The sequence below is a fragment of the Schistocerca americana genome, chromosome 2 (assembly GCF_021461395.2).
Source record: "Schistocerca americana isolate TAMUIC-IGC-003095 chromosome 2, iqSchAmer2.1, whole genome shotgun sequence".
Classification (NCBI taxonomy): domain Eukaryota; kingdom Metazoa; phylum Arthropoda; class Insecta; order Orthoptera; family Acrididae; genus Schistocerca; species Schistocerca americana.
The window spans coordinates 302,509,311-302,524,503 of record NC_060120.1 but is presented as its reverse complement, the minus strand read 5'-3'; the positions used below and the strand labels follow the sequence as shown (position 1 = coordinate 302,524,503).

The following is a 15,193-nucleotide window of genomic DNA, read 5'->3' as shown; positions in this document are numbered from 1 at the left end:
TCTCTTCTTGTAATATCCCTATACACAGCCACGCTGTTTATATTCTTTCACACAGCTGTTTCAGTGAACATCACAGAACGACCGCCGTTGCGAACTAATCACACGCCAATGCCACAACGAACCGACAGCCACAGACTACTACTCTCAAAGTTTTACGATAAAGAAAATCTCTGCCTAATTAGTGCAGCTCTCGTACAAGTACAATGAATGTTTTACACATTTTGTCTCCTTTTAACACACACTCTACTCTTCAGTATAGTTTAACTTATGAAATATTTGAATACACAAAAATGCTCAGACAGAAACGACGATATTTATACAGTTTCTTACACCACTAACAGATGGCGTTGCTGGTTACGGTCTCAGAACATAGGCACATGCTTTGAATTATTCCGTGTCGGTTTATGAATTGAAATTTCTGCTCTGCTTTTATATTTAACAAGAGAACGACTTGAAGTGTATGTTACTGTCTTGGCATAACTGTGTCGTTCCACATGGCAAAGGGGACGTTCCCGTTCTATTCCGTATGGAGCGTGAGAAGGATGCTTGCTTTTAAATGTCTGTGTGCGTGCCGTAGTTAATCTAATCATGATAACGAGCGAGAGAGTTATATGGGTGGTTGCAGTAAATTCCTAGAGTCGTCATTCAAAGCCGATTCTTGAAACTTTATAAGTAGGCTTTCTCGGGATTGTTTATCTTCAAGAGTCTGCCAGTTCAGTTCCTTCAGCATCCCTGTGACACTCTCCCGCGGTTCAAAAAAGCCTGTGACCATTCGTGCTGCCGTTCTCCGTATACGCTCATTATCCCCTGTTAGTCCTGTCTGGTACAAATACCACAGACTTCAGCAATATTCAAGAAAGGGTCGCGCGAGTTGTTTGTAAGCAACCTCCTTGGTAGACTCCATTTTCCCACCATTCTACCAATAAAACGAAGTCTATCGCCCACTACTGAGCCTATGTGATAATTCCATTTTGTATTCCTAAAAGATGTTACATCCAGACATTTGTATGAGTTGGGCGATTCCAGCTGTGACTCATTGATGTTATAGTTATAAAATAATACCTTTTTTTCGTTTTGTGAAGTGCATAATTTTACATTTCTGAACATTTTACGCAAGTTGCCAATTTTTGCACCACTTCGAAATCTTATCAAACTCTGACTGAAAAATATATGCAGCTTCTTTCAGACAGTACTTCATTATAGATTACTGCACCATCTGCAAAAAAGCCTGAGGTTACTGTTAATATTTTCCGCAAGGTCGTTAATATACAACATGAACAGCTAGGGTCCCAACACACTTCCCCGGGATAACCCGAAGCTACTTCTGCATCTGTCGATACTCTCCATCCAAGATAATGTGCTGTATCCTCTCTATCAAAAAAGTCCTCGATCCATTCACAAATTTCACTTGATACCGCATGTGATCGTATTTTTGACAACAAGCGTGGATGTGGTAGACCGTAGATTGTTTTACTCGACGGTAAGCGACTGATTTATGTAATCCTCAATTTCCGGTGACGCACATCCACGTTTACGTAAGATAGTTAAAAAGTTTAATTCCATTTGACGTCGAGAACATTAGAGATGGATTTGGCCGTAAAGATAGGCAACAAAATCGCCTGGAATCCCATTAAAGGAAATACCACAGCGTTCTATTGCAATGATTTGTACATCTACATGGATACTCGACAAATCACATTTAATTGCCTGGCAGAGGGTTCATCGAACCACTTTCATACTTCTCCTGTATTCCAATCTCGTAAAGCGCGCGGAAAGAATGAACACCTATATCTTTCCGTACGAGCTCTGATTTCCCTTATTTTATCTTAGTGATCGTTCCTCCCTATGTAGGTCGGTGTCAACAGAATATTTTCGCATTCGGAGGAGGAAGGTGGCGATTGGAATTTCGTGAGAAGATTCCGTCGCAACGAAAAACGCCTTTCTTTTATTGATGTCCAGCCCACATCCTGTATCATTTCTGTGACTCTCTCAACCACATTTCGCGATAATACAAAACGTGCTGCCTTTCTTTGAACCTTTTCGATGTACTCCGTCAATCCCAGCTGGTAAGGATCCCACACCGCGCAGCAGTATTCTAAAAGAGGACGGACAAGCGTAGTGTAGGCAGTCTCCTTAGTAGTCTGTTACATTTTCTAAGTGTCCTGCCAATAAAACGCAAGCGCTAAACTTGCCTTCGCGAGAGGCGAGATCGAAATCCGCTTCCAGTTATCAATGTTTAGGTTTTCTGTGGTGTCAGAAAATCTTTTTGGGTGAATCCTGGGTTGTTTCCACTGGAGAGAACACAGTCTGAGTCTAGGGCATAGTTCTCCTATTCGAGATTGTGCTCCGTCTCTGATGACCTCATGTTGTCGGCTTGTTAAATCCCAGACGTCTTTCCACTACAGTAAATAAAGTGCATCCTTAGTTGGTAGCCTTGTGTGACTTTTGCCTCATGGTCTCTTTCCAAGGATTCTGCGCGCTAGGGAGGACACTGGCCTGCGTCGCTTCCGTACTCAAAACCCGAATTTCTTGGAAACCACGCATGACATCATCTGGTTTGCTCAAATCTCGGGAGATTAGGGGAGGCTGAGTTCCCTATGACGCGCACGCAGTGTTAGTACAGAGCGAATTGCGCAAACGGAACTTCTTATTAAAGCTCAAGACGACGCTGCGGTGGCAACCTGGACTGAACCGGTTAAGGTTGGCTGCCGGGGCAAGTGGAAGGGCGATGTTGTTACTGTGGGGACTATATTTAAATGGTTTCTTTCATCGAAATAGAATGGGTCTGGAGCGTAACGTATGGGGCCTGTACACTGCCAGAGGTACTGAAGCGTATCTCCTTTGTTCTTGTCCGGCGTAGGATACTGACTAATGTGTCCGGGTCGTCTGTTATTTATGACGGTATTTTTATTTTAAAGAAACATAAAATGAGAGTTTTTGAAGTCGTGTCGAAAATTAATCTCAGAGGATATAACGTTCTTACTCATCATATTATAGGATTCGTTTTTTATATGGAGTACATTTATGAATAGTTTAGCATAGTGACAACAATCAGAAATACATAGAAAGTTTATACTGAGCAGAAATTTTTTTTAGACAGAGATACATTTATGCTGACAGCAGAAACACCGTGAACACTGAAATGTCGGCTAAAAGAACTGTTAAATCAAGCGAGTGGATATGAGTGATAGAACGCCGAAAAGAAGGAAGGAAAGAAGAAAGACAGAAAGGTTAGGGTTTAATATGCAGTTGACCATTGGAGCTCAAAATCGGATTTGTGGAGGACATCGACGCTATCCTTTCCAAAGGAACCATCCAGAATTTGTCTTATGTGACACATGGAAATAACGGAAAAACTAAATTTGGTTGACTGCACGGGGATTTGAACTGCCGGGTTTCCGAATACGAACCACTAACCGCTCGTTCAACGTAACAAAATTAGTACTCGGAAGGACACAGATCCTATTCTGTGGTCATTCTGTGTCATGCAGTGGTATCCAGGATGAGACCTGTGAGTTGGTGGAATTCATTACTTTCGTACAAAAAATAAAGCTCAAAACAATTGGAAAACTGTGTTTATTAATCACCAAACGTACTAATGTCCCCACTTTACACTGAGATGACAAAAGTTATGGGGTAGCGATAAGCACATATACAGATGGCGGTAGTATCGCGTGCAAAAAGTACAAAAGGGCAGTGCATTGGTGGAGCTGTGATTTGCACTTAGATGATTCGCATGAAAAGGTTTATGACGTGATTGTGGCCCACGTCGGGAATGAACAGACTGTGAACATCGAATGCTAGTTGGACCTAGACGCATTGGACATTTCATTTCGGAAATCGTTAGGGAATTCAATATTCCGAGATCTACAGTCTCAAGAGTGTGACGAGAATACCAAATTTCAGATATCACCTCTCACCACAGCCGACGCAGAGGCCATCTGTTGACACTTAACGACCGAGAGCAGCGGCGTTAACTACTTTGCCACAAACAATGCACTTTCTTGCACTGTTGGTACATTTTTGCGGACTTGTAAATAATATTGTGACATTTTACCACCATTACAGATGCGATCCATAGTTAATTTGAGAGTGTATTGTGTCTTACAATATAGTAAACATATCGAATTTTGAATATTTTACCAGCGTATCCATCTGTTGATAAACACAAGCAAGAGGAGCATAAAATCAGAAATTGATTTTATTTCGCAGTTTTGAAGTTTCTGTGGACTAAAAGTTACAGTATGACTCATGTTCGACAACTACATATCAGTAAACATTAATTACACTGCGTAAGTAAATATTAGTGTTTAACTATTTGACTAATACGTTATACACTCAATCTAATATTCCATAGCGAATTATACATAGCTTACAACGAAATTTATCAATGCGACTAGGGTGCTAGCTGATAAACGATTTTTTGAAGCTAGTAATGAAAATATAGTTGATTATGTTTCGTCAATGTGTGCAATTCGAACAGATTTTTAAGTGTGTACGTTTTTTTAATAAATAATTCAGATCGTTCGGATACTTTTGAGTACAGCCCGTCTGGGGTACCATTTTAATTGTTTAATTGGCTGTTTCATTTTAATGATGGCTAAAATGCTAGCCTGCGGTTGGAGGAGAGGAGAGGGATCTGCGTGTACGTGTGTGTTGGTATTTTAAATTTCTGCCCAATCCTCGGAAGTACCCGGCAGTATTTGGAAAGAGATAATAAATTCTGGGAATTCCTTGTGATGATGGCTGTTTCATTTTAATGGTGGCTAAAATACTAGCCTACGGTAGGAGGAGAGAAGAGGGACCTGGTACATTATACAATGCGAGTATGTGTGTGCTTTTGTTTTAAATTCCTTGCCAATCCTGGGAAGCACTCGGAAATACTTGGAACGAGATAATAAATTTTGGGAATTCCTTGTGATAATGTCATCGGAAGGGCAATTAGCTGGGTAACGAATGCAAAGAAAATAAGCCAGAATGTAGGTCAAGGTCATTGACCACTTGCGTCCTCATGTGCTGCCACCCATGCGACAGTATCGTGGAGCCTTCTGCAACTGGACAAACATGGCACGTTCATGTGTGAGCTGTCTACGTGATGCTCAGGTGCCGACCCCCAGAACTGTCCCCAACAGAACTTGTATGAGGCCAGCTCGCCTCAATGCCAGTTTCCAGGGTATCAAGTGCCAGATACAACAGATGTGGGCCAGTTTGCCTCAGGAGTGGATACAACGGCTTTATGACACCCTTCCCAGCCGAAGCAGTGCATGCAACAGGGCCAAAGGGGAGCAACGTCATAATGATAAGTGGACTAATGCTGCCAAATTCTTTGTGAATTTCATTTGAACTTGTAATCACTTGCTCTCTCAACGGGTGATGTTTCGTTTTTTTCCTCGTTCCCTACAGGATACGTCAGACTTTTTTCTGACAACGAGTACACAGTGTTAATCATCTAAAATTTGCACCGCATATATTGCGGAATTGGAAAGTGCTATTGACGTACGGTTTTCACAGAATAGATTGTTAGTGAGGTGGTCGTATTGTTAGCCAATAAACAGGCTGTAATAATAATTAGGAAGTGTATTTTTTGCTCAAACGTACACTTTTTTAAGTGGAACAATGCTTATTGACATTAACGAACTAAAAGAAGGGTAAATTAGAATGTCAGTGGTGTTTGTTGCAAGAGTCTAGTGCGAGTCGTTTTCGAGATATTGTTTTATCACAGATTCCACACTGACGCTTGTTTGTGCCATCCAGTGAACATAGTTGCTAGGTACGATGTTGTCATGTTTACGTATATTGTGCCTATTTGTTCCCTGGGTGCACTGTGACTTGCTAGTCAGTTAGCGTGTAGCAGTACAAACAGTAGACGATGGGCTTTACCAATGCAGAAAAAGCCGACAGCCTCGTGGTGTATGGAGAAAGTAGGATGAATGCGGTTCGTTCTTGTACGGTGAGTGCGCAAGATATCCCAATAGACGTCAAACATCTCAGCAGTTATTTGTCACTTTCTACAAGTAGTTACGTGAAAGTGATAGTGTCATACACAACAGAACAGAAGAAAACAAGGGACGACAGAAGAGGGCGAAATTGCTGTTCTTGCTGCTGTTGAGTTGATCCGTACGTTAGCCCCCGAGCCATTGCACGAGGGCGTGGCATGAGTCAGGCAAGTGTACTACGTATTCTCCATCGACATAGGTTTCATCCCTGTCACAACTCTCTCCATCAAGAGCTGCATGGGAACGGTTATGAGAATCGTGTTAACTTCTGTGTATGGGCATTAAGACAGGATACTCCATATGTATCACGTATCTTGTTTAGTGATGAAGCCACATTTACCAGTCATGGTCAGGCAAAGCACCGTAACATGCACTATTGGTCTGTTGACAGTCCCAGTTGGCTTCGTCAGGTGGAAATAAACGTCCATGAAGTGTAAACATATGGCATGAGATAGTGAAGCATCATCTCGTACGCCTGTTTTACATAGACGGAACACTGAAAACGCACAAGTATTGCAGCCTCCTAAAAGACTATCTTCCACAGATGCTAGAAGACGTTCCTCTGCATACTAGGAGGAACCGGCTGTCCAGCCCAAAGGATGTGAGTACGAAGTACTGCAATACGTATTCACGAATTGTTTCCAAATCTTTGGATTGGACGCAGATGATCTATAGCTTGACCAGCCCTTTTCCCGGATTTGACGCCCGTAGACTTTTTCTGTGGGGAAAGCTGAAACACATACCAACTACACTCGATGATATGCAACGACGAATTACTGCAGCCTGCTCGGACATCGCCGCTGAAATGCTAGCACATGTGTAGCAATCGGTCTATACCAGACTGGAAGCATGTATTGCCGCTGCCGGTAGTCGTTTTGAACACAACCTGTGATGGTCAGTTGTCTCGTTACTGGTCAGAATCCACGTAACTATGCACTTGTGTTATTGGTTCGTGTCTGCTGCCACAGGTACTGTGCAAGTGCCAGCGTGGATTTTTTTGAAAATACGCTATATCGTAAACGACTCGCCATGGAATTCTGTAACAAACGCAACTGACATTCCAGTTTACCCTACTTTTTGTCTGTAAATGTCAATAGGCATTGTTCCATTTAAAAAAGTGTATGTTTTCACAAAACGTACACTTTCTGAGTACTATTACAACCGGTTTATCGGCTAACAATACGAGCCTCTGACTGCCAATCCATACTGTGAAAACCGAGCATCAATAGCACTTCTGATTTTCACGATATTTGCGGTCCAGGTTTTAGGTGGTTCAGCATATCATATCGAAATTACATCTAAAAATATAAAGCACTGAAACTAATTTGATTGATAACTAAATACGTATATTTGATTACGAGAAGAGTGGAAATTACAAGAGATACATATAAACTATAATTCTTCACTTCTTTTGGGATTTTGGTGTTACATGATTGGTTCGTTGGTTGGTTGGTTCGTTGATTTGCGGCAGGGGACCACACAGCGAGGTTATCGGTCCCATCGGATGAGGAAAGGACGGGGAACTAAATCGGCCGTCCCCTTTCAAAGGGACCCTCCCGGCAACTGCTTGAAGCGATTTGGGTAAATCACGGAATACCTAAATCAGAATGGCCGGACGCGGGTTTGAACCGTCGTCCTCTCGATTGCGAGTCCAGTCAATGCGCCACTTCACTCGGTGGTGTCACACGGTAGTATAGAACGTGGTTATATGCAGAATATCTGATTGTGGCAGCTGGAGCCTGGAGGTGTGCTACAGTTCGAGCAAGATGATTCCGACAATCAGACAAAGCATTTCAGCACTGATAGCGCGTCCTGGATCTAAAAGGTCAGCTCTTTAGGTATTAATCCTGATGGGCTCCATTGCTGGTATCATTTTCGTCCATCTGTTGCAAAAATCTCGTATACATTCATTGTTCAGACTTTTTTACTTCCTTGGAACAAATCTACATTGTTTATTGCCGCGAGCGTGGATTCCGAAAACATCGTTCAAGTGAAATTTAATTTCCGCTCTTCGCATATAATATATTAACAAAACCGACACTATCTAGGCGGATTCGATTACTTCAGATACATCTGCTAAGGAAAGTACGTTCTTGTAGGTCTAGACTAGAATTAGCATTTTCTGATACTAGCAGTACAACACCTTCTCCTAGACGGAGAATCATCCAGGCCAGAGAAGTAATTTCGGGTGTGGCTCAGACATTTGTGATTGGAGCAGATTTTTTATGTTAAGTAAGAATGAATGAGCAAGTACTGATAGTTGTAAGCTGAGTCTGAACTGACGTAAATTACAGGTATATCTAGTAAATTTCTTACAAGATATCAGACTGTACAAAGACTGGCAATAACTGTTAACGCAATGACAATTTGATTCACAATCTGCTTCATTTTGACTACATGAGTGACAACTGAATCCAATTACGAGATATAAATACCTGCGAGTAACAATGTATGGAGATAAGGGCTGGTTCACATGCGATCAGTTGTAAGTAAAGCAAATGTTAATCTTCCATTCGTTGGTAGGACACTATGTTGTCGTTTCGCTCGAAAACGTATCGTTGTTGTGGTCTTCAGCCCGATGACTGGTTTGTTACAGGTACTGTATCCTATGCAAGCCTCTTCATCTCTGAATACCCACTTCCGTCCAGTACTAAATTGGTGATCCCTTGATGTCATATCAACCGATCCTTTCTCTAACCAAATTATGTCACAAATTTGTTTTCTCTCCAGTTCTATTCAGTACTTCGTTATTGGTTACGTGGTTACACGTTCTATCCATCTAATCTTCAGCATTCTTGTGTAGCGCCATATTTCAAAAGCATCTATTCTCTTACTGTCTAAACTGTTTATCGTCCATGTCTCACTTCATACATGGCTACACTCCAGACAAATACCTGAGAAAAGATTTCCTAACAGTTAAATCTCTATTCGATGTTAGCAAATTTCTCGTCTTCAGAAACGCTTCTTGCTGTTGGCAGTCTACATTTCATGTCCTCCCTACTTCAGCCATCATAACTCATTACTCCTTTTAGTGTCTTGTTTCCTAATATCATTCTCCCGACATCCTTTAGTTTACTTTGACTTCATTCGATTACACTTGTTTTGCTATTGTTGATGTTCATCTTAAATCCTCCTTTCAAGACACTGTCCATTCCATTCAAATGCCCTTCCAAGTCCCTTGCTATCTTTGACAAAATTACATTGTCATCGGCAAACTTCAAAGTTTTTATTTCTTCTCCGTGAGCTTAAATTCCTTCTTCAATTTTTCTTTAGTTTCCTTTACTGCTTGCTCGATGTACAGATTGAATAACATCGAAGATACGCTACGTCGCCCGCATCTCGTGGTCGTGCGGTAGCGTTCTCGCTTCCCACGCCCGGGTTCCCGGGTTCGATTCCCGGCGGGGTCAGGGATTTTCTCTGCCTCGTGATGGCTGGGTGTTGTGTGATGTCCTTAGGTTAGTTAGGTTTAAGTAGTTCTAATTTCTAGGGGACTGATGACCATAGATGTTAAGTCCCATAGTGCTCAGAGCCATTTGAACCATTTGATACGCTACGTCATTGTATCATTCCCTTCTCAACTACTGCTTCCCTTCACGCTCGTCGACTCGTAGAACTGCTGTATGGGTCCTGAAGAAGTTGTATATAACCTTTCGTCCCTGTATTTTATCCCTGCTGCCTTCAGAATTTCAAAGGGTGTATTCCAGTCGACATTGTCAAAAGCGTCTTAAACCAAGTATTATAATTAAATGATGCTCACTGCGAAACTCTACCAGGCGGCTTCGTTTTCCAGTCCTTTCCTGCACTCCATATCCACTTACAGTTTTCCCTTATCTTCTTTTTCCTTCTTTCGAACTCCAATCCCTCATCACAATTAAATGTTTCTCTTCTTTAACTATGTGAATAATTCTTTTATCGTATCATATTTTTTTCAATCTGTACATCATTTGCGAAGCTAATTGTCATATTAACGCGTACCACTGTGGTGGGTGTTGGCTTCATGTCTGTCTTGGCTACAATAATGCGCTCGGTATGTTGTTCATAGTAGCTTACCTGCATTCCTATTTTCTTTTCATTATTACACCAGCTCCTGTATAATGCTATTTCATTTTGTATTTATGACGCTGTACTCGCCTGACCAGAAGCCGTGCTCAGCCTACCGCCGAACTTCACTAAACCCTACTACATCTAACAGACAGATTAACGGATTCAATATTCCACGCTCCGACCCATAGATTACATGGTTTGTTTTTCCTTATGATGTCAACCTCCTGAGTTGTCCCCGCCCGGTGATTCAAATGGGGGGCTATTTTACCTCCAGAATACGAGGGTTGTCCAAAAAGTAAATTCCGAACGGTCGCGAAATGGAAACCACAGTGAAAACCAGAAGCGTTTTATTTGAAACAGTTAGGAACACCTTCCACCTATTTCTCTGCATAGTCGCCGCTCCAGCTTCGAGTTTTGTCGTAGTGCTGTATCAGCTTTCCAGTATCCTCGTCGTAGAAAGCAGCCGCCTGTGCTTTCGGCCAGTTATCTGCACTGGTCTGCAGCTCGTTGTCTGTGGAAAAATTTTGTCTTCATAGCCAGCGGTTTTTGTGATCAGAGATGAGACTCAGGGGGATCCAATTACGAACTGTATTGTGGATGATCAAACACTTCTCATCGGAGACGCTGCAGGAGCGTCTTCATTGCCCCTGCAGTGTGCGGCCGAGAATTGGCATGAAGAAGGAACTGCTCGACAGTTGTGTTGTGTGGGCTGCATGACACAGGCGAAATCTCTTACCAGGCCCTCATACCTGGCCGGAGATGCTATTCCCTACGCATCTTTACGTGCTCATTGTTTACTCAAAACTGAAAAGAGCGACGCAACACGATCGACTGGCATACTAGAGGCACTGCCCAGCACTTCTGTACAAAGCTCTACTGGATTTTCCCAGCGGTTTCCATTTCGCGATCGATCGGAACTTACTTTCTGGACAACCCTCGTATTTTAGCCAAGAGCAAGCCATCACCATTTAACCATACAGTAGACCTGCATGAGCTCGGGAAAAATGATGACTACAGTTTCCCCTTGCTTTCTGCCGTTTGCAGTACCAGCACAGCAAGGCCGTTTTGATTGATGTTACAAGACCAGATCAGTCAATCAACCAGACTGTTGCCCCTACAACTACTGAAAAGGCTGCTGCCCCTCTTCAGGAACCACACGCTTGTCTTGCATCTGAACAGATACGCCTCCATTGTGTTTGCACCTACGGTATAGCTATCTGTATTGTTGAGATACGCAATTCACCTCACCACGGCAAGGTCCATACTTCGTATACGAAAGACACGTTTCTTATACAAGGCTCGTACGGCCTGTAATGGAATATTATTCGAGTGTAGAAGCTATGTGAACAATATCAGATTAGGCTATTAAGCGTATGCAGAGAAGTGGAGAACAACTCGTAACAAGCTCGTTTGGCTACTGAGAAAATGTAACAAAGTTGCTGCAGTACCTGAAATGGCCGACATTTGAATAAGGTCTCTCAATACTTTACGAGACCTTACATAGATATCCCCTTTTTGGGGTGCAGATGAGAATATTATCCAGTGCATTATATATTGCTCACGTGGAGGCGGTGAAAATGAACGTAGGCTAGTACCAGTCCCCACAGCAGCATACAATTATACTTCTGAAAATGGCACCGGTAAAAGAACTCATGTTCATAGAATCCTAGTGATGCAGTCCTATGATCTATCAATGAATGGTTGAGTGTGCTCCTGTAACGTGTGGATGATTGCTGCGAATGCCTGTTCAGTCTTGCGTATTGTTGCCTTTGCGTTGTTAGTCTATGACTAGGAAAATGAAAGGATGCGAGAGATCGAAACTGGGTACCGGTATTCTTATTTACTGCTACCAGTGAAAGCACGCAGTCATCTAGTCAAAACGGTCGATAATATATTTTCTGTCAGCCTGAAGTTCAACCCTATCATTTTTTAGTTTACTATTCTCATGCAGTTTAGTAATACTAGTCTGCATCATAGTTATGTGAAATTCGACAATGACAGAAATGAAAGTTTAGGAATACTAGTCTACATCATAGTTATGTTCAAATGGTTGAAATGGCTCTGAGCACTATGGGACTTACCGTCTGAGGTCATCAGTCCCCTAGAACTTAGAACTACTTAAACCTAACTAACATAAGGACATCACACACATCCATGCCCGAGGCAGGATTCGAACCTGCGACCGTAGCGGTCGCGCGGTTCCAGTCTGTAGCGCCTAGAACCGCGCGGCCACTCCCACAGTTATGTGAAATTCGACAATGACTCAAATGAAAGTTTAGTAATACTAGTCTGCATCATAGTTATGTGGAATTCGATAATGACACAAATGAAACACGAGGCGGTAAATGACAGAACGCAGAGAACGTACCGGACATTTCGTAACCTATCTCTTTTCACCGAACAGAGAAAAAGCGGAAGATCAAAGCGATTTAAGAAAAAGCAGAAATGAACTGTTTTGCAGTAATACCTTAAGGCGTGTTGGATACATACGATCAGTCACGAGAAAACAAAACAGGCAACTTCGATTCATTGTTGAGATACGGGGAAATTTCAGACTGTACGAAAAATAATGCTTGTGAAACATATGCTGGATAAAACTCAGTTGGTTGGAATTAATATTTGGTTGATCTAGCAGTAAAACTGATAGTATACGAAGAATGACAATGCAGATAGTATCTTTGTTGGTTGATCAGCAGATGAGTGCCTCAGAAATGGAGGCAAATCCGAGCTCGCAAACACGCGATGAAATACTCCTTTTATCTTGGTATATTCTCCTTAGAATATAAAAAAATACTGGTTTTCCGCGTTGAATTCACTAATTTTATGGGCTGTAGAAGTAAATTTTGATCGATAGCAGCTCGCGCAGTGGGATGTAAACCTCTGCTTCATCCATGAAAGGAACTAAAAGATATTTAGTACAATAAGAAGTGCCTGCTGCCAAACACCTTACGTTCAGGCACAAACTATAATTCTAAGTGTTAATTACATTCAATGACACAATGAAATTCTGTTACTAAAGAAGATTTTTTTATTTCTTTTTCTTGCAGCTGGCTTCGTCCGCTGATATGGAAGAGCTTCAGGAAGGGTATAACAGAGGACGATCTGTACGACACTTTGGAGGAAGACATAACAGGCACACTAGGGGACGAATTAGAAAGGTAAGTGTTTTAGTTCCTTTTTCTAAACCGCTAATATTTTACTTTCGGTGAATAAATCTTTTGAATCATGAATTATAGATCCCGTCACGCGCTGCATATTGAGATTCCCAACAAATCAATTCTGCCTCGCAGCCAATGTGCCCAAAACTTTGCAGAATCTCATTCACACTAGGTCATTCGACTGGACGATATCGTCCTCCGTCTGTTCTGCAACTTCTAATATTTGTGTTTTCTCCTGCGGTTCTTCTCCTCTATTTCTTCCTCCATTCCCAAGTTAGCTAATTCTGCGAACCTGGATGCTCGAGAAGATGTCCCAGAAATTTCACTTTTCTTTTGTTAGAATTTTATAGACTTTTTCCGTTACTCACTCTCTTTAGTGCCTATTCAGTGCCTACTATAACTTGACGTCTAATTTTTAACTCTCTTCTGTAGCGCTACATTTAAAATGTTTTCAGTTTCTCTTTCAACAGCTTTCACCGAATACACATATCACTTCCACAGTTAGCAAGCGAGACGACAGTGGTAAGGCGCCAGACCACAAAAAAACGTAACACTTCATCCGGAAAAGATAAATTTATTTTTAAAACGTTCCCCAAAATGAAACTTCCTGGCAGATTAAAACTGTGTGCCGGACCGAGACTCGAACTCAGGACTTTTGCCTTTCGCGGGCAAGTGTTCCACCAACTCTTTTTCTTTTTTTTTCGTTGCATCTGCTCGGGGCGGACGTCGTAATACATCCGTTTAAGTTCGTTGTTGATCGATTAACTCAGTTTTTTTATTACAGAGGGGAGCTAACCCTCTGACCGAACACGCTGAGCTACCGTGCCGGCAATCTCATTTTTGTTCGTTTTCGTTCGTTTCATCTGCTCGGTGCGGACGTCGCAAGACGCCCATTTCAGTTCGTTGTTTGATCCATTAACTCAGTTTTTTTTATTACAGAGGGCAGATAACCCTCTGGCCGAACATGCTGAGTTACCGTGCCGGCTAGAGTTCGAGTCTCGGTCCGGCACACAGTTTTAACCTGCCAGGAAGTTTCATATCAGCGCACACTCCACTGCAGAGTGAAAATCTCATTCTGGTTTCCCAAAATGTTGTTATGAATTTTTTATTTAACACACGAAATGTAACAAACACAAGTAGATGCAAGAAGACTGCCAGAAAACCGTTAATATTTGAAATTAAAGTAATTTTCAGTGAAGGTTTACAGTGGTGACGTTACGTAAAAATAGTAAGAATTGAGGCCTTACTAAAATAGACAGAAAAAACATTTCAGTTAACACAGTTCCAAAGAAAAATAGGCTACATCTATCCTCACAGAACTTTTAATGAAGACATCAAATGACACCTGTCAGCCCAGCGACCAAAGCAACGAATGGGCTATTGTAAAAAAAAAAAAAAAAAAAAAATTGTGAAATATAAACTTTATCTGCATCAGAGAAATATTATTTGAACTCTTTAAATAGAATGCATTTGACTCAAGCTAGTTTCCTAACACAATGTATAAATAAAATTTAAACACAACGGCCACAATGATTCAACTATAACAGCAAGTATTGAACTTAATCCTGAGTTCAAAAGCAAATCACATAAGGCCAGCAAAAATAAAATTCGTAAATTACACATCATGTTCAAACCTGATGGATATAACTGTGGCATGGACAGTGTAAGCTAGGCAAGTTGGAACCGGTAAATTCTTCAAATAAAACTGGCATTAACCGAAGCCTAAAGCACGTAATATAAAGGACGCTCTGGCACAGCGGATAGTTCTGAATGACTGTTCATACAGTCTATACACTAAGGTGCTCACCACATAAGCCCAACAAGTGTCGATGACTGCTGCTCAATAATCCCACTTTGCCCGTGAATTCTAAGTTACAAATAGCAGGCCGAGTTCCGGGACAGTCGTATACCAAATCCAAACGACGTGCTTCTCGGGCATATGTAAAACGGCAGTCAAGACGAAGGAAACAGATGGAAAAAAGTAGATAAGACGGT

The 15,193-nt window shown here is 41.7% G+C and overlaps 1 protein-coding gene across 1 annotated transcript in view; it reads left to right on the top strand.

Moving 5' to 3' along the window:
* The window catches only part of LOC124591186 (ATP-binding cassette sub-family C member 4-like), a 384,591-nt gene that overhangs the window by 39,022 nt on the left and 330,376 nt on the right, over positions 1-15,193 (top strand). The window contains exon 2 of the mRNA XM_047131714.1: positions 13,088-13,198. Coding sequence (XP_046987670.1) covers positions 13,088-13,198 — 111 coding nt within the window. The remainder of the gene's footprint in view (positions 1-13,087; positions 13,199-15,193) is intronic.